Below are 21469 nucleotides of genomic sequence, written 5' to 3'. Positions count from 1 at the left end.
TATATTCCAACCACAGGGGATATATTGTATAAGAGAAAAATCTAATTTCAATAAAAGTATATTTTTTTTCTTTCCACTCCTACCAACTCTCCATCCCTCCCTCTAGATCCGTTCCCCTTCTTCAGAAAAGGGTAGGCCTCCAAGAAATGAAAGTCAAATATAACTAAACAAAATACAATAAGACAAGACAATAGCCCTAATATTGAGTCTGAACAAGGTGACCCAGTAGGAGGAAAAGAGTCCAAAGAATGGTCAAAATAGTCAGAGATACACCTGCTCCCACTGGCAGGAGTCCGACAGAAACACCAAGAAAACAACCATAACATACATGAATAGGTAAGAAATTAGTAGGGAAGTGAGAGTGGCTATCTATCTGGTCTAACCTATGCAGATATCTGAGAAGTTGTTAGTACTAGAACAGAGGTGTCATTCTGGGAGTTGAAGAAGTTGGGTGGGCCTGTTGTGGGTTTTCGGTGTCTTGAGACCTCTAAGAAGAAAACCCCTGCCATCTCCACATATGTCCCACATGACCTTCTAATGACCCCAAAGCATTTTTTCTTAACAAGTCCCCAAGAAAATGAACATGCATCGCTGGCAACTCTATTCCTATCTACAGATGCCGAAGCTCCTCTTCCCCAGGGTTTTTCTCCTTCAAAGCTGAGTCTTTCAAGCAGCAAACCCACCCTGGAGACTTCCCTTCAACCTGTCACCATGAGAGCCAGTGTTCCTTAATGCTTCAGGGACATTAACAGCCTTGTAAGCCACAATTGTTTTCTATTCTGGAAAAAGTTGCTAATGAGCAAATCACACTTTCAGCATTTATTGGTCTTTGGGGATTTTTTTGTAACATTTCAGCCATTCTTAGTCTGTAGTTAAAACTTTATTTTTAGTTTTCTTTACTAAATATTTTTTATTGTTTTAAAAAATTATACAATATTTTTTATCCTATTCTTTCTCCTCGCCCAACTCTCTACCCACCTAACTTCATGTTTTTTCTCTCTCAAAAAGATCAAAACAAACAAACTATATTAATTAAGACAGAAAAGAAACACACATACAACCATAAAACTTCCTTCAAACCAGTTAAGGGCATCTGGGATGTTTTAAAACTTAATCTTGTGTTTATGTGACAAATAGTGATTTAAAAGATTTTGCTTGTGTTTCTTTCTGCTAAGCAAATTAATGTTTTTCCCAAAACTAGAATGATAGGGAAAAAAAAGCTAAATGAGAATGGATTTTTTTAAAGAACAGATTTAATTCATTTTATTTTCTATATATGAATGCCTTACTTTCCTGCATGTTTATGCAATGTATGCCTGCCTGGTGCCCTCAGAGGCCAAAAGAGGGCATCTGATCCCCTGAAATTGAGTTACAGATGATCATGAGTCACCATGTGAATACTGGAAATTGAATGTAGCTCTTCTTGCAAGAACAGCAAGTGTTCCAAACCACTGACTATCAAGCATGACTCTGTATCTGCAGTCAGTTGCTACCATAACTATTCCCATAATGCCTAACCAGACAATGAATTTGACTTTCACATCTGAGGTTGAGAAACACAAGCTTCTGTCCATAGTTGAATGGCACGCATTGTTTAAATTTTAAGCCCCACTCTCATTTGAGATCTAAAACAATTTATAGTAAGGCCAACAGAACATGGTTACCACTCCCACTTGAGTTCAAAGAGGACTGGGTTCTGGAGAGTGTAATTGGTTTTTCTTAAGATCTCAACAAATTAAGCCAAGATGAAAGCCCAGGGTCCTTCTGCCTGACTCATGTCTATCTAGCAGTAGAGGTTATCAAGGGAAAATCAGCTGCTGAAAGTAGAAGTCACAACTGGAACAGACACAATGGAAACAGGAGAAGCCCATAACAGTGAATATCTGAACGCAGGGCTATCCAACTCAAAACAAAAAATGGAGCAAGGCAAGGAAGGAACTCTCCCACCAAACATATATTGAGACATTGGTTTGGACCATACATGGTCTATTCACTCAGGATGCAGAATGCTAATATGGAAGAGCTGGAAGGGCTGATTTCTCAACAGAGCTCCAGATTCCAGGGATCTGCTCCTGCAGTTATGACATTAGAATAAGTACCTTTAAGAAGCTTTTTCTTTTTTGAGATAGGGTCTCACCATATAATTCCAGCTGTTCCTGAACTTGAAGTAGACCAGGTGTGCCCTCAATTTCATGGATATATGCTTTCCTCTGCCTCCAGAATGCTGGGATCAAAGATGTATACCATCACTACTACAGCTAGAGTTCTTTTTAGCCTTCCACAGTTGTAGCTTTTCATTGTCTCAGCTAAACCTCAAAATTCTCTCTGGGATATTTCAGAGTAATGTAGTATAATATATCAGAGCCTGGGCCTTGGAGCTAGGCCCTGAGTTCCAATCTCTGCCATCTTACTTTTAGCTTGAAGACATTAAGAAAATTAATGTTTTTGTGTTACAGTGTCTTTATTTTGAGAAGGAGGTATTACACACCTCTAGCATTAACATGTGAATTAAAGCAATAAATACATATCAGTAAGATATCAAGGAGGGAAGATACATCTGTATTTTCAGATATTTAGGAGGCTTATTATTTAATTTCAAAACCAGCCTAGGCAATATAGTAAAACACCCCCCCACACACACAAACCTCAAAATGAAGAAAAGGAAAAAGGGAGGAGGTGGAGGAAGAGGAGGAGGAGAAGAAAGAGGAGGAGTAGAAGGAAAGAAAATGAAAAGTGGAAACCACATCAGAGAAAAATAGATAGGAAAAAAAAGGCCACCTAAATCATTGAGTGACTGATGTGCAAATGTAACCTTAGTTACCTTTTGGGCATAATGAATCTCACAAAACACATTTGCCAACTGGAAATTTCACCCCAAGAAGTGAGGTGAATGTTCCAAACCAATGTGACTTTTTCAAAGCCATAGAAGGTCAATGACATGGCTAATTCTTGGACATAATTCTTTGAGTTCTTTCTTAATGTATCCATTAGTAAATTCAGGTGAAATGCTCTTTTTCTTGTGTCTCCCTCGTCCCAAAAATCCTCTCTCATTCCCTCCAAGAACCTCGATGAAATTGTGAGTGGAACACTCAAGAGGCCAGAGGCACTGCAGACAGCCTCACTTCTCCTACTGGGTGTCCTCACCTCTTCCGATTAACTTGAGAAAAGCCCTCTTCACATCCTTGTTACGGAGACTGTAAATAATGGGGTTAAGGAAGGCAGAAATGACATTATAGAATAAGGCCAACTTCTTGTCATCTTCTGGGGAGGCTTCAGAGCCAGGTCTCATGTACATGATCATGCATGGAACACAGAACATGGTGACCACAGTGATGTGTGAAGCACAGGTGGAGAAGGCCTTCATTCGTCCTTGGGTGGAGCGAATCCTTAGAATGGCTATGAAGATCCGAACATACGAGGCCAGAATGAGGGATAATGGAATCAGAAGCAGGATAAAACCCAGAATGAAGTCCACTTGGTCATTGAGGGATGTGTCTGCACAGGCCAACTTCAAGACAGCGGGTATTTCACAAAAGAAGTGGTTGATCTCATTGGGGCCACAGTAAGGAAGATTCATTGCAAAGACTGTGTAGACAAGGGCACAGATGAGCCCACAAAGGGCAGAGCTGACCACCAGGGCTATGCATAAGGTTTGGCTCATCTTGACTCCATAGTGGAGTGGATAACATATAGCAACATATCTGTCATAGGCCATAGCTGCAAAAATCCAGGTCTCAGTGATGCCTAGTGTCAAGAAAATGTACATCTGTATCACACATCCAGTGTAAGAGATGGCCTTATTTTTGCTTACTAGATGAGCCAACATTTGGGGCACCGTTGTGGTGGCATAACTTAGATCCAGGAAGGAGAGGATGCTGAGGAAGAAGTACATGGGTGTGTGGAGACGAGCATCTGTTCTAATCAGGGTAACAATGAGTCCATTACCCAGGACTGTAAATAAGTAGAGGAAGAGGAAGAGGAAGAAAAGGATCCAATTGGTCCTGAGGTTTCTAGAGAAACCCAAGAGGATAAACTCAGTTACAGAGCTGTGATTTCTCCAGTCTCGATTTTGCATAGCCTTCCTTCTGAGGAGAGAAGAGGACATATGACTGTCCTGCATGCTAGAATTTGCAATATTCATGATAGAATTATTTCTAAAACCCACAGATGGGGAATTAAAAGTAAAATATTTACCTCCGTGCCCTAGAAGTAATCTATCCAAATTGGCCTCTAGGTACTTAGTAAAAATTCCTCTAAGTACTTTTGAGGTTGTCTAACTAACTACCCCCAGTAAACACCAAGGTTCCTGAGAGAATCAATAAAACTAGAATGACCCACTTTGAGGTTTCATGAATGTTGACTGAGTTTTTGAGAGTATGTGGCACTATAGCATTAAACACCCATTACTATTACTGCTATTGTTTAGCTACTTATATTGTTAAAAATACTTTTCTTGCTTCTTCCACTTTGCAAAATTCTAATTATGAAAGTCCTTCATGATTCCTACCCTGATTCTTTCTTGGGACTCTGGTTGGACCTTTGAATGTACTTCTATTACTGTTTGTAGCCACATTGACACACACATTTATCTGGAGAGTTCCTTATATAAGAAAAATCTCAATGCCCTAACCCTGTCTCTGATTCTAACCACACAGCATGGGCAGGGCTAATAGATCTTAGATAGATTACTATGAAATTATGCCCATGGCACAATAGTGAGTTATGTTGTCCCAACAACTGGAGAATCTCTACCAGGTTATCAACATTCCCCATAATTGGATTCCCATTCTTGGCTATTTGTTAATAAGCATGAACACATTTTTGTGGAAATTAGAAGAAAATTATTAAGAACACGTTGATAGTTTTTTCCTCCTCAAATGAGCTTCTCCAATATTAGTGAGATGGAATTAAGGCAAGAGATAGACAAGGGCAGAGGCAACTTTTCTCTGAGCATGACCTAGTTACCTTACATCAAAAGCAAGATACTATCAAGAGCATGTACACTAGAATAAGACCTGGGTGCTGTCCTGAATCCTTTGACAATAAACCCAGTAGCCTGGGACAAACTATCTAAATTTCCTGTGTTTCCATCTTCATCTAGAAATTAGAATCTATCTCAAAGGATGTTAATAATAATTAGCTAAAGTGCTAGACAGAGATTTGTTTAATGTGATGCCTGACTCTGAGTGCTCAAAGTAGCATTTATTACTTTTGTATTGGTTTGTAATTACAAGTTCTTTTTATCTTGGAGGTTTAGAAAAGGAAACCGAGACAGTTACTTGCCTGATGGTGCACAGTTACTGAAAGACACAGTCCATCTCTGTCATCATCAAAGACCTTCTTTTCATGGACTCTGTTATTCCATCCTGATACATCATGGCATTGGACTGGTGGCTCACAATGAACTGATGGGAGCTGCCTTCTCAAGGACTTATCCTTCAAGCTCCTTACCTATCTTCCCTTCCTGATTCCAACTGTGATGTACACCCCTGCTTCATATTCATGTCTCACACCTGCCTTAGGCAGTTCCAGAATACAGGTACTAGGCTGTAAACGGGCCCTACTTCAGCCACTTTGCAGAGCTACTGAGTCTAAGCAGCTTCCTTGAAGATACCCTGACTGGTGTATTAATGAGGCTCATGGGTATCAGGGATCAAGGAGTCCCTGTGGGGTCAGCCCATGCTAGATCTAGTGTTACCTCAAAGGGTCTTTCAGTCCTGTGGGATCCTTTTACTTTTAAAAAGGTTCTACAGAGGTAAAAATCATCATGCAGAGAAGGGATAAATGCATCCCAAAGGAAACCCTAGGTTGGAGGGGAGACCAGAATTCCTGGAGGGATGTAGAAACTGATTCTTAAACTCAACTCTCCATTTTGGCCCCTAGAGATAAGGACAGCAAGAGTGAGAACACCAGGACCCAATTTTCAGTTACTCTTACGGTCCTATTTCGGTCCTTCACAGGGAGGGAAATGTTGGCATTAGATATTGCTTCCCAGAATCAGTCTTAAAGGTAGGAAAACTGAGGATCATTTTCCAGAAATAATTGCAGAAACATAACACAAAGAGAATTTGAACTAGAAATCAGGCATCCTGATACCATGATGTAACTTTTCCTCACTTCTCCCTATATTGTGCCATGCTGTGGGCTCAGATGGTTTCCAGCCTGCCCCTGAAAAATTTCAGGTTGGTTTGTTTTTTATTTTCTGAGACTTGGATAAGCATAATTAAGCTGTTTATTTGAAATCTGTTTACTTGAAGTAGGTACTCAGTTGTCTAAGCTTTCTTAACACTATCTTTGATATAACAGAAAAGTTTCTGTATTTTGTGTTTCCATTTTTATTTATAACAAGGAGTTTTTTTTAAGTTCCATTCTGACTTCCACAAAGCTTACTGTTCACTCAAAATATGTTGTGCAATCTTCATGAAGATTTGTGTGTGTGTGTGTGTGTGTGTGTGTTGTGTTGTGTGTGTGTGTGTTTGTGTGTGTGTGTGTTAAGACTTGCTTTGTGGTCCTTTCTGGTCTGAACTGATGCCTGAGAAGACCTTGGGTGATGGTTCTGAACCCAATCCCACAACACCCAGAGGAATTCTGTCAACCAAGTGCTCTAACAAGCCAGGAATCACATATGAGGAGGACATGACATCTGTCCCAATGTCCAGAGTAACTTCCCCTGGGATTCAGGAACTCAGAAATCCTTGTCCAGTCAGTGGTGCAGGTCCCTTCCTGTCTGAACCGGTGTCCTGAGCAGACCTTGGGTACTGGTTCTACACCCAATACCACAACACTCAGAGAAAGCCTGTCACCCAGGTCCTCTAACACACCCAGGATTACAGGAACACAGGATCACGGAATCACAGGAGTGCTAACAGGCCCAGGATCACAATGCCACAGAGAAAGCTTGACTCCCAGGAACTCTGACACACACAGAATTCCAGGATCACTGGATCCAAAGATCACAGGATTTCAGAATCACAGCATCACAGAGACATCTGGAGTCTGAGGAGTTCTGACACAATCATGATCACAAAAAGGACAGGCTCCAGTCAGAGACAGCAAGAGCAGGTAGCACTAGAGATAACTGGATGTTGAGAAGCAAGCACAAGAACATAAGCAACAGAAACCAAGGCTACTTAGAGTTATCAAAACCCCCACTACAGCAAGTCCTGGATACCCCCAACACACCTGGAAAGCAAGATTCAGATTTAAAATCATATCTCATGATGATGATAGAAGACATGAACAACTCCCTTAAGGAACTACAGGAGAACACTACCAAACAGGAGAAGGAATGAAACAAAACTATCCAGGATCTAAAAATGGAACTAGAAACAATAATCACAAAAGAAGACAATCCTAGAGATAGAAAATCTAGGAAAGATCAAGAATCATAGATACAAGCATCACCAACAGAATGTAAGAGATAGAAGAGAAAATCTCAGGGACAGAAGATACCATAAAAAATCCTTGATACAACAGTCAAAGAAAATGCAAAATTCAATAATCTCCTAACACAAAACATCCAGGAAATATAGGACACAATGAAAAGACCAAACCTAAGAATAACAAGGTATAGAAGAGAGCGAAGGTTCCCAACTTAAAGTGTCAGTAAATATGTTCAATAAAATTATAGAAGAAAACTTCCATACCTAAAGAAAGAAATGACCATGAACATATAAGAAGCCTATAGTACTCCAACTAGACTGGACCAAAAAAGAAATTCTTCCCATCATATAATAGTCAAAACAACAAATGCACAAAAAAAAAAAAAAAAGAAAAAATATTGAAAGTAGTAAGTGGAAAAAGCCAAGTAACATTTAAAGGACGACCTCTCTGAATTACACCAGACTTTTCAACACGGGCCATAAAAGTTAGAAGATCCTCAACAGATGTTATTCAGACCCGAAAAGAACACAAATGCCAGGCTAGGCTACTATACTCAGCAAATCTCTCAGTTGCCATGAATGGAGAAACAAATACATTCCATGACAAAAATAAATTTACACACTGTTTTTCCACAAATCCAGCCCTACAAAGGGTAATAGATGGAAATCTCCAACACAAGGAGGAAATCACACACTAGGAAATGCAAGAAAATAATGTTCTTGCAACTAAACCAAAAGAAGATAGCCACATAAACATAATTCCACCTCTAACATCAAAAATAACAATCACTATTCCTTAACATCAATGTTATTCTTCTTAACATCAATGGACTCAATTTTCAAATAAAAAGACATAGACTAACAAATCAGATATGTAAACAGGATCCAGCATTTTTCTGCACACAGGAAATACACCTCAGTGATAAGACAGGCACTACCTCAGAGTTAAAGGCTGTAAAAAAAATTCCAAGCAAATGGTCCCAAGAAACAAGCTGGAGTAGTCATTCTAATATCAAATAAAATTGATTTTTAACCAAAAGTTATCAAAAACGACAAGGAAGGATACTTCATACTCACCAAAACAAACAACAACAAAAAAGAAATCTACCAAGATGAACTCTCAATTCTGAACATCTGTGCTCCAAATGCAAGAGCACCCACATTCATAAAATAAACTTTACTAAATAAGATTGAAATAATCCCATGCATCCTATCAGATCACCATGGACTAATGCTGGTCTTTAATAACAACAAAAACAAAAGGAAGGCCACATACACATGGAAGCTGAACATGCTCTGCTGAATGGTAACGTGGTCAAGGAAGTAATAAAAAAAAGAAATTAAAGACTTTTTAAAATTTGCTGAAAATGAAGGCAAACATACCTAAATTTATGAGACACTCATAGCACTGAGTGCCTCCAAAAGCACTGGAGAGAGCATACACTAACAGCTCTACAGTGTACCTAAAAGCTCTAGAACAAAAAGAATAAAATACACCTAAGAGGAGTAGACAACTGGAAATAATTAAACTCAGGGCCAAAATCAACCAAGTAGAAACAAAAAGAGCTATACAAAGAATCAACAAAACCAGGAGCTGGTTCTTTGAAAAAAATCAACAAGATAGATAAACTCCTAGCCAACTAAACAGAAGGCACAGGGACAGTATCCAAATTAACAAAATCAGAAATGAAAGGGAAGACATAACATAACAACAGAAACTGAGGAAATTAAAGAAATCTTCAGATCCTACTACAAAAGCCTATACTCAATAAAACTGGAAACTCTAGAGGAAATGGACAATTTTCTAGATAGATATCAGGTGCCAAAGTTAAATCAGGATCAGATAAACTATCTAAAGAATCCCATAAATCCTAAAGAAATAGAAGCAGTTATTAAAAGTTTCCCAACACCCCCCCCCAAAAAAAAGCCTAGGACCAGATGGATTTAGTGCAGAATTCTATCAGAACTTCAAAGAAAACCTAATATCAATACTTTCCAAACTATTCCCTAAAATAAAAACAGAAAGAACATTACCCAATTCATTCTATGAAGCCACAATTACATTTATACCTAAACCACACAAAGACCCAACAAAGAAAGAAAACTTCAGACCAATCTCCCTTATGAACATCAATGCAAAAACACTCAAAATTCTTGCAAACTGAATCTAAGAACACATAAAAATGATCATCCATCACAATCAAGTAGGCTTTATCCCAGGGATGCAGGGATGATTCAATATATGGAAATTCATCAATGTAATCCACTATATAAGCAAACAGAAAGAAAGAAATCACATGATCATCTCATTAGATGCTGAGAAAGAATTTGACGAAATTCAACACCCATTCATATTAAAAGTCTTAGAAAGATCACAAATTCAAGGCCCATACCTAAACAGAGTAAAAACAATTTCAAAAATAGAGGAAAACTCATAGCACTGAATGTTTCCAAAATGAACATGGAGAGAGCATACACTAGCAGCTTGACAGCACACCGGAATAGAGGGAGAAAAGACTGTCAGAGTCAAATGGGATAGAGGACACTAAAAGAACATGACCCACTGAGTTAACTAAACAGAGCTCACATGGGCCCACAGAGACATGAAACAGAAAGAGGTCTGCATAAGATTCTCTGTGTATATATTATGGCTTTTAACTTGGTAGGAGCTCTCTGTGTGTCTGTCTCATCTCTCTCTCTCTCTCTCTCTCTCTCTCTCTCTCTCTCTCTCTCTCTCTCTCTCTCTCTCTCTGTGTGTGTGTGTGTGTGTGTGTGTGTGTGTGTGTGTGTGTCCTAACAGCAAATCAGCAAATGTGGGTGTCTCTGACTCTTTTGCTGCTCTTAAGACTCTTTCCCTCCCATTGGGTAGCCTTGTTCAGCTTTTGCCTTGTGTTATTGCATCTTGCTTTGTCCTATTTGGGCTGTCATCTTTTGGAGACCTGAAGAGTAAACAGAGAAGTGAATTTGGTAAATAGGAAAGGTGATGGGATCTAGGAGGAATAAAGGCAGGGAAAACTGTGGTTCAGATGTATTTACTGTATGAGAGAAAAATCTATTCTAAATTTTTTTATTAAAGAAAAGAAAATAGTGGTTCAGGCAGCCTGTGTGGTCAGGACAGACTTCTAGGAAGTCAGACATGATAAAGTCATTTGAGAAGAACTATTCAGATAAGAGTAGAGAGAACAAACATGTGGATGGCAGACTAAGAGTATTGCAAAAGGCCTATGAGCATATTCTTCATCACAAGAGCAGCAAATGGTTCAAGAAGACAGAAGACAATGGGATCAGGGAAGACCACTCTAGAAGATTAGTGGACAATTGCTCATAGGAGGAGATTTTCACAGGCATGACGGCATGCAGCGTTTCACAGGCACAGGAGCAAGCAGCGTTTCAGAAAGTGTGTTGAGTTTTGTTGAAACACCAAAGACTCATTCTGCATAAATTCCATAACTAAGCAGAGCTGAAAGAAATAAGTCAAGCTGGTGCCAAGCGTGATGGCCAGGATAAGACGCTGAGTGTTGTAAAGGGCATGGAGCATAGAAGATATGTAGAAATACGCCATAAATGCAGTGCCCAGGATTCCATGATTGCTGAGAAAAGGCATGGCAGTCTTTGAACACTCCAGACCAGAGTTGATCCACTTGGAGTCTGTTTATTCTGATGTGTAGTCAAAGTCTTGCAGATACTTCAAGGTATATTATTTCTCTCTAGCTTGCTATAGCTACCAAAAAGTAGAGCTCAGATTCCATATTCACAAATTCAACAAAATCATTAACTGTTTCATAGAACCAGTTTCTTTGTGACAGTTATTAATAATAACAACTTTGTAAATTGTTTAAACAGCTGAGTAAACTGTAAAACTACCATTATATAGATGAAATAATTCTTATGTACTATTTGGTCCAGGGATTCATGGTCATTATTGTTGACAGAGCAATACAGAAGGCAAATACATATTTCAGTCTGTTTTATTACTGATATATAATGAAGATATTTCTACACGTATATATATGTGTGTGTATATATATATACATATATACATATACACATACACATACACATACACATACACATATACATATACATACATACATTTTGTTCTTCACCTTTCAGGGTACAAGATAAAAATCAAGGGAAATTCATTGTTCAAAAGATAAATGATAAATTCAGTTGGCATTCTTAATTGATTTATCGGTTATGATATAAAAATGAAAATTTGAAATCTGGAAATGCAACCGGGTGAGCGCGCATTTCCACCATGAATGGGCCATGGGGCTTGGAGGTGCCTTAAAGGGCTCCTCTCCTGAGTGACTCAGAATCACGCCACAGACTGAGTCATGTGGAGACATGAGTGACACTGGAGGCAACTGCACTATCCCAGGCTCCCAGTGGGTGGTGGAGGATCACCAGGAGGTTCTGCCTTTCATAGGTTCGAAGCATCTTCCTCACAGTAATATAAGTATTTTACATTTTGACTCCCACCCAGACCTCCTTATTCCTGTGAATATGCCAGCAGACACTGTTTGATAAGGAAATACTCTTTGGAGAACAAAGTATTGAAAATTGAATTATGCCTGCAGTTTGTGCTGGCCATTTTTCTCATGTAATATGGCTTCATCCCACATGGGCCGAGGAAATCAGAGAAGGCAAACACCACTTCTTAGTAGGCAAAGACACTGCTACCACAACCATCAGCCCAATCTGGCAATGGGAGGAGGAGAGAAAACTGTTTCTGCTGAGAAGCTCTTGCTCAGAAGGATATCCAGGGAATGCAGTGACACCAAGAAGTGATCATGCTAGCCAAGAACCGTCCTGCTCATGTTCTGGAAGCCAGGACACAGCCAGCACTGGAGACTAGAGATGAGTTTTTTTTTTTTTTTTTTTTTTTTTAGATATTGACTTGGATATTTTTTCTGTCAAAAACCCCTTCAAAGACATGTTCAATTGGGATGAGTACAAAATTCTACAGGAGCTTTACCAGCTTTAAAAGCCTGACAGTAAGTAACCTTACTGGGGAAGGTTTGGTAGCTATTGTTGATGCTCAGACTCATCAGTTAGATGATTTAAAAGCAATTTTTGCTGATTTGTATGACAGTGATAGTGAAGAAACTGTAAGGAAATGGGCTTCAAACCCTGAAAAGGCATCACTAGTCCTACTTGTACAGAGTTTGAAAAGACGGATGGAAGTACCAGTCTATGACATGGTTCACCAGGCTGGGTTAACCTGCGATTATTTAGAACTTCCTCATCACATTGGCACAGAAGAAGAAATCGAGCATCTTATTCGATCTGTAATTTTTATTAAAAAGTCGGCCAAAGCCTACTCTTGTGACGATTGCAAGGTCGAGTTTGGATGATTACTGTCCTCCAGAGCAAGTTGACATCATTCAGGGAAACGTGCTCCGTGTGTTTCACTCTCTCTAAGGGACCCTGGACACTCACCTGGAGTACTCAGAAGAGTCCCCTCCGTGTTGAGCCAGAGTGCTGGCCTCCTGTGTGTTTTGGCTTTTGTTTGTGAGCTTCCCAAGTGCACTTTTTATGTTAACTGTCAGTTGGAATCAGTCAAATATTTTGACTCTCCAAGCAAATATCAGTGAACAATACAGCATTGGGATAGAGGCAGGGGCTCTTGTTTGGGTTGATTGTTTGCACCAAATCTGTTACCCTGGTTGATGGAGACTGTCGGATGTCTTCCTTGTTAACCATCACTGCCTTTGATTCTGTAAGTTTTTCTTTTCTTTCCTTTTTTTTTTTTTTTTTTTTTTTTTTTTTTGGTTTTTGGTTTTGAGTTTTTGGGGTTTTTTTTCTCTCTCTCTTTCCCCAACAGGATTTTGGATTATATAAGGTTTACTTATTTATTCATTCAGCTGATGTTTATCTAGCACTTCCATGTGCCAGACACTAGTAAAGGCAAGATTCCCTGCCCTCCTGTGGGAGCCATGAGAAGCAAATAATGGCCCGCGGTCTTGGGGAGAAAGGGAGAGCCATGGCTATGTCTGGCATACTGCCAGCTCTCAGGGCACCCCAGCCTTATGAGAAAGTAGCATTTGCAAAACTCTTGTTAAAAGATCCTTGCCAGGCCGTGACAGTATCTTCAACAAGTCTGCCATGGATGTTAGAATTGTACCCAAGCTTTTGCTACATGGTCTCCAAACTTGGTTTGAGTGAACCTAATCAAACAAAATTGTAGGGAGTTTTGTTTTGTTTTGGTTTTTTGTTGTTGTTGTTTTGTTTTGTTTTTGATTAGTTGGTTGGTTTTGGTTTTCTGAGACTGGGGTCTCTCTGCGTAGCCCTGACAGTCCTGGAACTCACTCGATAGTCTAGACTGATCTAGAACTCAAAGGTCAGACTGCCTCTGCCTCCCAAGTGCTGAGATTCAAAGAGTGCTACTACCCAGCTGCTTACAGTGTTTGATAACTGGAAATGCCTTTTGGTAGTTTTTTACTTGGTGGTCATTTGGGGTCTCAGTTGGCATTTAAGCACTAAGTGTCATTTTCTTGACAATTTCTCAAACAGCTAGAAAGTTGCTATGCAGTTAAAAGAACTTGCTGCTCTTCCAAAGGACTGGAGTCAGTTCCAGTACCCTCATGGCAGCTCATGACCTCATAACTCTAACATTCTCTTGTGGCCTCTCAGCACCACACCTGTATGTGTACATACCTACACATAAACTCATAAATAAGAAATATTTTTTTAAAAACACCAAGATCAATAAACTTTTTCTGATGAATCAACTTTTTATGAAAAAAAAATTATACCCTTTTTACCTGACGAATACCCAAGCTGCCTTCCTGCCTTCTCACAGTGTAACTGAGCACAGTGGGGCCTCCCTTAGGTGATCGTAAAGGGATGACTAATCGAAAGAGAAAAGGACACTTGATTGCTTGAAGCAGTGAGAAGAGCACTAGGGACATAGTTCATAATATGAAGAAAGGAAGGGAAGATGTGCAAGGTTTTACAAGAAAGGAGAGAATATTTTCTGCTGCTTGCTTTGGAGATCGTGCTTCAGATATTTAGTGAGCGAAGCTTGCCCTTAGTGACCCAAAAGAATGGCTGCGGACATCACTATTTAACCCCAAGTTCCCTCCCAGCCAGCAGTCATAGGACATCTTTATCATGAAGGTTAGTTTCTCCGTTTGTTCCCCCCACCGCTCGAGTGCATTTTTGTTCAGTAATTACTTTTTAACTGCTTAATTTCTTTAAGGGGTAAGATGATGTGTAAAGAAAAAGAAAAAAGAAACATCTGTCACTCTTTCCTGAGCCCAGCAGTTTTCGTGTTTAAAGATTGCTGTCACCCTCTGCCTATACAGGTGCCTGTAGTGTCGAGTAGCCAAAATGAGAGCTACCTCACTGGCTGGTGCTCCAGAACACATTACCCTTGTCATGTGGGACATGGAGCCATATTCCATTCTGACAGTGGTCATGTTTCCCTCTGGTGAATGCTCTTAGCACTGAGGAGATTGCCAAAATCTAGCACTATAAAAGCTTGCTTGCACTGCGGAAACATAACCAACTGATTTAGCCTTCCATCCTAATACCCAGAAGGTTTGAGTTCTTACAAACTCAGAGTTGTAAAAAGGCTTCTAAGTTTTGAAATTTTCTTAAGAGTTCTGTAAATAGGCATTTCTATAAATAAACTATGTGTTAAATGAAAATCTGAAAGCTAATTATGTTTGTTATAAAATTAGTATTTCTTCTGTTGTGTTTTTTTTAATAAATTTACACAGAAGTCTTTGAAACACAAAAGAAAAATGTTTGGGCTGAGAAAGGTTTGGTTTCTGCTATTAAAAAATTATCCAAATAATTAGCATCTGAACAAAAAGGGAAAATTCTTTGAAGAGTATTTTAGGAATTCGTCAAATGCCACTCATATAGGCTCATGACTAAATAGACTTAGTCAAAAGACTTTTCCTTGAGAAACAAGTATCCTGGGGTACTCAGTTTTCACAGGACCATTTAAGGAAGGGTTCCTTGTGTTTAGCAACTCTTGAATGCAAAGGTTGCTAGAACTGTTTCCAAGGGAGACTGAATACTGCTTGAGTGGGTGCCTGGCATTATCTTACCATGAGTGGGTGCCAGGCATTATCTTACCATGAGTGGGTGCCAGGCATTATCTTACCATGAGTGGGTGCCAGGCATTATCTTACCATGAGTGGGTGCCAGGCATTATCTTATCATGGTGATTTTGCTTACACGCACATGGCCATGGCCAGTATATTCTTAGAGTTGTAAGCTCCATTACATGTTTAGAAAACATAGAAGGATTTCTGCAGTTTACCTGCCCTTCTTACTAATTCAACTATAAAACCATACTTTATTTTTAAATAAACTAAAAGTATATGCTAACTTCATTATAAACAAAAATATAGTTTCATATGTCATCATGGTCCTAACAGCATCCTTACATACCAAGGCTAATTCTAGCTTGAGTAAAATCAAGTTTCTATTTTAAAAATAAATCTAGGTCTTGTAAATCTGGATATAACTTTCATTCCATGCTCATCCCAGAGGCCATAGTTTTCAGAACAAGTGTTTGCTGCTATTATCCCCGTTAAACCACCCGGCTCCAGCAGTGTATCCAGGAAAGTCCAGCCAAAGAAAGCAACTGCTACTATACTTTCCTTCGTGTCTAAGGACACCACACCTGAGAAAAAAGCTCAGAGAGAGTTTGGGCTGTTTCCACCACAGTCTTCTTCAGACTCCATCCCTGGAGGAATTTGTCCCTTCTTCATTCCGAATAACCAGGAAAACTCATTGCCTTGGCTCTGCTCCCACAGAAAAGCCCCCATTCGCTATGGGACTTTGAGAAACCAAAGGGTGAGATTTTGAAAGGTCTGGTAAAAGGTAAGATTGACCTGATTCATGGGAAAAGCAAAGATAGAGTTCTGCCTGAGAGCTCAGAAAGGACCAGCAGCCGAGGGCCAAAGTGAGAGGCCATGGTGAAGGTTAAGATTACTTTGCTTGGTCTCAGTGAGCACACCTGTTTTCTGGTTCAGCAGACTGCCGACTGAAATCTGCCTGCTATGCTTCTTAACATGACTTGTCTTTCTCTCTTCTAGTGGCATTGGGATAGAGCTGAAGCCATAAGAAGCATGGTGTCTGTGTTTAAAGGAACAGACATATGAGAATGTAGGAATCACTTCCAGAGCCAAGAAATGGATTGAAACTAACTGAGATGGCTGTATCTGTCAGAGTCAGCAGGAGCTTGGGGACTCTTACAGAAGAGTTGGAGAAAAGATTGAGGGCCCTGAAGGGGGTAGGAACTTCACAAGAAGACCAACCGAGTCAATTAGCCTGGATCTTTGGGGCTCTCAGACTGAACCACCAACCAAAGAACATACACAGGCTGAACCTAGACATTTCCACAAATACGTAGCAGATGTGCAGCTTGGTCTTCATGTGGGTCCTGAATGGGAGTGGGGGCTACCCCTAAAGCTGTTACCTGTCCATGGGATATGTTCTAGCTAGATTGCCTTGTCTGGTCTTGTTCAGAAAAGACTCACACAACCCCATAGAGACTTGTGTCAATGTGATAGGGATACCCAGAGGGGCCTCTGCCTCCTCAGAGGAGAAAGGGAGGGGAGATGGTGGAAGGGATTGTGAGAGGGGAGAACATGGAAGGGAGGCAGCAATCAGGATACAGTGAATAAGTTTTTAAGAAGGTCACATAAAACTGGCTTTTCATAAGACTGGAATTGGTCTCTCTAGCAAACTTAGATGACAAAGAAACAGCTATCACTGCTTTTCTAACCTCAGGGGAAGATTATCTCATAACCCTCTACTGTCAGTCAAGGAGAGAGCAAATTTTTAATTAAAATGTTATTCTAAAGTTAAAGAGAGAGAGACAGAGAGAGAGAGAGAGAGAGAGAGAGAGAGAGAGAGAGAGAGAGAGAGAGAGAGAGAGAGATAAACTGACAAGGAGCTAACTCTAGTTGGCAATTGATTCTGCAGTGCTCAATTACATTCACTTCTGCACACCAACTTGGCCACATTTTAAACTTTTCTCAGGGATCTGAGATGTTGGTACTTTTCTTGTTCCAAATTTCTTGAACCAAGGCCACTTTTTTTTTCCGGGAAGACTGTGAATGACCTCACTGGCAGTCATCCTTTGTCTCCTCCTCCCTCAGGCTGTGTGTATGTGCTCTAGTACATGTTCCACTGGGGCATTGACTACCCAAGGAAAGCATGAAGAGGAGGGAGGATTTACCTTGGCTTGCATTTTCAAATGTTTTAGTCCATAGTCACTTAGGTGAGGCTGAACATCATGACAGACAGTGTATGATGGAGAAAAACTTCTCATCTTGGGTCAGCCAGTAAGCAGAGAAGAAGACAGGAATGGGCCATGGCAAGATACACCCTTCAAACATATGCCTCAGCACCCACATCCTCCAATCAGGCTCCACTTCCCACAGTATCCACCACCTCCCAGAAATCTGATGAATTGTAAATTCAGACCTTTCAACATCCAGTTAGTTCCCCCCACAACTTCATGGGGGGGGGAATCAGTTCTAACACACAGGCATTCAGGAGACATTCCTTTTTTTATATGTAAGAGGGTTTTGCCTGTGTGCATGTAAGGGTGCTGCATGTGGCCTGGTGTCCATGGAAATCATAAGAGGCCCAGATCTCTTGGAACTGGACTGTTGTGAGCCACCATGTGGCTACTGGGAACTGAACATAGATCCCCTGCAAGATCAGAAAGTGCTCTGAAATGCTGAGCCATCTCTCCAGATCCACATTCCAATGATGTTTAATACTATGTCAGATATAGTATACAATAAATACTGTTTTCACAGTATTTCACTAGGTTGAGATGTCATTTTGGTAGCTATTCCTAATAATTATGTAATAAATACATTATATATAAGACTTGGTATTCATTTACCATTTTTCCTGTAGAACAGAGTCCTACCGGTGAAACTGGCAAAACCTAAGTTTATTAACATTGTAAAGGTTCATTATAAATACTTTTACATGTTTTCCATTGATCTATATTTTACTAACTTGATATACATAATAATCTTTTAAAGTGATTCACAATGTTTGTTACTTCTAATTCATCAACTTTCCACTGTGAGATATTTATTCTTGGACCCACAACATTGTTCTTGAAGGCAATAAGCATAAAGCATGCTAGATCCTAAGGGTGCAGCAATAACCCAAACTACCACAGTCCCTGCTTCATAGAACTTGATACCCATTTGAGAGATAAGATGTTGGGCTACTTGCTTTTGTGGTTGCTGCTGCTGTTGCTGTTTGTTTGTTTTGTTTTGTTTTGTTTTGTTTTTGAGACAGTGTTTTTCTGTATATCCCTGACTGCCTGTAGAGATGCATCCATACAATCTTGTTTATTGTATGGATACATCACCTATCAATTGAAAAACCTATGACCTATGACTTAGGCAGGAAATACAGGTGGGAAATCTGGGAGGCAGAAAGGATTTTGGGAGAGAGCCAGATGGGAGATCAGCCTGGGAATATGTGAAGAGATTGACGCATGGTACCTGAGCACAGGTAACCAGCCATGGCAGAATGTGAATTAAAATAAATGGGATATCTTAAGTTATGATTCTAGTCAGAACAGAGCCTAAATATAATGGCCTGCATATTTGTAAATATTTCTTCAGTCTGAGTTTCATTTCTGGGAGCATGGAGATGGGAGGAAGAACCGGTACATAACTTCAACATCTGCTTTCTGGGTGCTGGGGTTAAAGGTATGCACCATCAAGCTTGTGACAGAAAAATGCAGTATGGTTGTAAGACTCATGATCAGCTCTTTGGTGCTGATGAAAAGTCTGTGCAACTTGATACAGGCAAGGAACAGAAAAAAAGAAGAATAGAGAAAGAGCCCATAGTATGATGTAGTTTCTAAGAACATGTCCCTGTGACCTTATTTCACCTCTACATTTTCTCACCTCCCAGCAACACCAGCATATCATGAATTCATCAAGTGGTTAAAGCATTAATTATATCAGAGTCCCAAAGCCTATCTGTTAGTTGTACATGAATCTGGGGGAGACACATTTTATAGTCAATATAACAAAGCCAATGGCAGAGTCAAGCATATGTGATATGAAGGACGGGAGAAAGTGACCTGAGATGAGTCTGTGTAGGTCTGAAGGATCAGATTGCACTTGGCTTAAGCCATCTTCACTCTTCACCAGCTTGCAGAGAATGAGTTTCAGCTCATTCCTCTTCTTGGGCCAGGGATTCTCCAAAGTCTATGTCCCTACCCTGAATCCAGCTCACATGATATGAATACAGTTTCCACATGGCAGTGAGCCCTTCTCAATATACTGTCATAGGGCAGCATCCTTCCAAGAATACTTTCTTTATTTTAGTCAAAGATTTTAGTGGCTTATACATTTCCTGTTTTATGAAACAGGAAGACAACAGGGACTCCACAGAAATGGTTGGTCTTGCTGGGGCCTGTTTTATAGGCCCTATGGAACAAGGGAGAAGAAGACCGATGTGCCTGGGAGACAATTCACAGTTCCCTTTTCTACCAGCCAAGTAGAGGATAGTCCCAAAAGGACTTGTAAAGAGCTAAAACTGGAGATAGATAGACAGATAGATGATTTCATCTATCATGTAAATCAGTTCTTGGACAAAGATAATCTAGCATGAGTTACTTCCATGTCCTTCTAGGGACTCATTCTGGGGATCTACCCCAGCCTGTTACCTTGAGGAAAGCCCTCTTCACATCCTTGTTCCTGAGACTATATATGACTGGGTTGAGAAAAGCAGAGATGACATTGTAGAATAGAGCAAGCTTCTTGTCCTCTTCTGGGGAGGCTTTAGAACCAGGCTTCATGTACATGACCATGGCTGGCACACAGAACATAGTGACCACAGTGATGTGGGATGCGCAGGTGGAGAAGGCTTTCAGTCGCCCCTGTGCTGACCGGATCTTCAAGATGGAAATGAAGATGTTGACATAGATGACAAGAATAAGGGACAGGGGGATCAGTATGACACTAAACCCAAGAATGAAGTCTACATGGTCATTGACTGAGGTGTCTGCACAAGCCAGCTTTAAGACCGCAGGGACTTCACAGAAGAAGTGGTTAATCTTGTTGGGGCCACAGTAGGGGAGGCGCATGGCAAAGATAGTGTAGATAAGAGCAGCGGTGACACCACAGAGGCCACAGAAAATGGCCATTACCCCACATAGACATGGGCTCATGATGACCTTGTACCTGAGTGGGTGGCAGATGGCTACATACCTGTCTATGGACATGATGGCAAAAAGCCAAGATTCTGTGACACCTAGCACCAAGAAAATGTACATTTGAGTTACACAATTGGAGTAAGAGATTGTCTTCTTCTGGCTGGCCAGATGTACCAACATCTGGGGCACAGTTGTGGTGGTATAGCCTAAGTCCAACATGGAAAGAACGCCAATGAAGAAATACATAGGGGTATGGAGGCGTGAGTCCAAGCAGATGAGGATGAAGATCAAGCCATTGCCCAGAATGATCAACAGGTAAATTGTCAGAAAGGCTGAGAAGAGCAGAGGTGTGGTCCTGGGGCTCAAGGAGAAGCCCAGGAGGATGAATTCTGTCACAAAGGTCTGATTGGGACCTTTCATTACACTTTACTCTTAATGAAAAAGGACAGGTACCAGTTCACACAGGGGTTAGCTAAAGCATGTCCAAAGATGGGGTTAGGTAGTGGTCAGTGTCCAAATTTTATGAAACTCCATTATATTCCTCTCAACAGGACTGTCTGCTTTACCTGCTGATGTCCTCTGGAACTACTCCCAGAAAGTTTATAGAAAACAAAGAATCGTGCACAGTGCTGGATCTGCCTCTAAACCAACAGAAGATACCTTCTCAGATCAGTTTCCTCTGCTATGAAATTGACAAGATGAAACCTAATTCTCCTTACCAGAGTCTTCCCCCCTATTAAGGCATTTAATTCCTTAAAACAGCCAGGTAAAGGTAAATGTTGATGTAAAAACTCCACAAAGGATCTGGTAGATGTCTCAACAGTTAGGAGTCCTCAATGCTCTTTTAGAGAGATGAACCAGTACCCATGTGGTGGTTTATAACCATCAGTAATTCTAGTTCCTGGAGCTCTTCTGG

At 40.3% G+C, this 21469-nt stretch overlaps 2 protein-coding genes and 1 pseudogene across 3 annotated transcripts; 1 reads left to right on the top strand and 2 right to left on the bottom strand.

The window, feature by feature from the left end:
- Positions 1-3127: 3127 nt before the first annotated feature.
- Positions 3128-4075, bottom strand: LOC308423827 (olfactory receptor 2A5-like; the record flags this gene model as incomplete). Its single annotated transcript, XM_080920601.1, has 1 exon — positions 3128-4075. One exon carries the CDS (start codon positions 4073-4075, stop codon positions 3128-3130), a length of 948 nt encoding a protein of 315 aa, XP_080776727.1.
- A 7654-nt stretch (positions 4076-11729) lies between these two features.
- On the top strand, positions 11730-12857 carry LOC308424288 (UPF0489 protein C5orf22 homolog; annotated as a pseudogene). Its single transcript has 2 exons — positions 11730-11811; positions 12275-12857. The product of its transcript is annotated as a UPF0489 protein C5orf22 homolog (transcript).
- Positions 12858-20034: 7177 nt separating this feature from the next.
- Positions 20035-20973, bottom strand: LOC308423829 (olfactory receptor 2A7-like; the record flags this gene model as incomplete). Its single annotated transcript, XM_080920603.1, has 1 exon — positions 20035-20973. One exon carries the CDS (start codon positions 20971-20973, stop codon positions 20035-20037), a length of 939 nt encoding a protein of 312 aa, XP_080776729.1.
- Between the last annotated feature and the right edge of the window lie 496 nt (positions 20974-21469).

The sequence above is a fragment of the Micromys minutus genome, assembly GCF_963924665.1.
Source record: "Micromys minutus genome assembly, chromosome: 9".
Lineage (NCBI taxonomy): Eukaryota > Metazoa > Chordata > Mammalia > Rodentia > Muridae > Micromys > Micromys minutus.
This window is presented reverse-complemented; position numbering and strand designations above follow the sequence as displayed.